This window comes from Marmota marmota, unplaced genomic scaffold (assembly GCF_001458135.2).
Source record: "Marmota marmota marmota unplaced genomic scaffold, marMar, whole genome shotgun sequence".
In the NCBI taxonomy this organism is placed as follows: Eukaryota; Metazoa; Chordata; class Mammalia; order Rodentia; family Sciuridae; genus Marmota; species Marmota marmota.
Window position 1 is genome coordinate 1 of NW_026008008.1, and position 1,645 is coordinate 1,645.

The 1,645-nt window shown below is 38.7% G+C and overlaps 1 protein-coding gene across 1 annotated transcript; it reads right to left on the reverse strand.

Annotated features, from left to right (window-relative positions):
- Positions 1-5: 5 nt before the first annotated feature.
- Positions 6-518, reverse strand: LOC107134700 (interferon alpha-5-like; the record flags this gene model as incomplete). Its single annotated transcript, XM_015476760.1, has 1 exon — positions 6-518. A coding segment is annotated over exon 1 (513 nt), but the record flags the coding sequence as incomplete, so codon positions are not given.
- Positions 519-1,645: the final 1,127 nt, after the last annotated feature.

The window sequence follows — 1,645 nt, forward strand, 5'->3', positions numbered from 1 at the left end:
GAGAAGGATTTCATGATTTCTGTTCTGACCACCTCCCAGGCACAAGGCAGGTATTTCTTCTCCTTCAGGTAGACAGTGATCCTGCGGAAGTATTTCCTCACAACCTCTTTCACCCCCACCTGCTGGGTCCCACAGGCTTTCAGGTCATCCAGCAGCTGATAGAGGCCACTGAGGAAGGTGTCCAGGAGGGTCTTGTCCCAAGCAGCAAAGGCCTTCTGGGTGCTGAAGAGGTTGAGGATCTGCTGGGTCATCTGGTGGAGGACAGCAACAGCTTGAGCCTTCTGCACCTGCTCACCCTCCAGCTGCTCCTGGGGGAAGGCAAAGTCTTTCCTGTAGTTCAGGCAGGAGAAAATGGGAATTCTCCTCATTTTTTCCAGGCGTGTCAGGGCTCCCTCCTCATTTTCCTCAGAAGTTTCAAGACCCAGGTTGTGTATCTGAGGCAGGTCACAGCCCAGAGAGTAGGTGTTCTTGCAGCTGAGCACCACCAGGGCCAGCAGGAAAGGCAAGGGCAAGGCCATTGGGGATCTTGCAGATGCTGCTGGGCTGCTTGAGATGGGTGGTCTTGCACCTTTGCCTCTAGGTTCTCTGAAGCCCTTGACTTGTTCCTATGTCTTAAATAGGAACCAATATGATTTCCATTTTCTGAATGTCATCCCCAGAACTTTCTACTTCTGTTTTTGCTTTCCTTTATGCTTTTGCAACACGTGTTTAGAGGAATGTTTTCAATTCTTTTTTCATTATTGGTTACCTGTCCACTGCTCTCAGACCACATTTTAGTATTATATTCTGAACTGAAATTTCTATTAATTTCTTAATTTTGGTGTGGGGAGTTACTGGGGATATAACCCAAAGGAGCTTTACCACGTAGCTACACTCCTAGCTCTTTTATTTAATTTTGATAGAAGGTCTCATTAGGTTACTTAGAGCCTCACTTATTTCCTGAGGCTGACCTGGAACTTGTGATCCTTCTAACTCCGCATCCAGAGACACTGGAATTAAAGGTGTGCACAACCACACTCAGCCTCTCCTGTAGTTCAGGCTGGAGAAAATGGGAATTCTAATAAATTTTAATTTTAATAACAGATATACTACTTACGTATTTATATACCCACTGGATATAACTAGTTTTTAAGTTAAGTTAAAATGTTGAATTTAAACTTTATATTCAATACAGAGTTTCAAATGTCTTTTAAAAATTCAGCTAAAAGTTAAGCTGAAAAGCTATTGGCATTGAACTTAATTTTCCAAATAAATTTACTGAGTGTCTTTAATAAAACTAACTTACAGAAATTGTATGTATCAAGTTCATGTGCAAATAAAAATTTTATAGAAATATAATAATAGCAACATAATGAAATACTTAAAAATCAGTTAAGTGCTACAAGCTATAAAAATTGTTTTCTTAACATTTAGTTCTGATGTACTTTGCTTTACCTTCAATGAGAAAATTATTGAATTTGCACTTTGCTAGATATAATTTAGACAATTTTTATTGCCTACTCTTCAGTTCACTACATAATTATTTATTTGTTGATTAACATTAATTGAATTAAATAATGTTATAAAACTTTGTATTTAATTCTCAAAGCCCACAACACATTAGTAAGAATTGAGTTTCAAACATAAAAAGCATATATATGGAAGA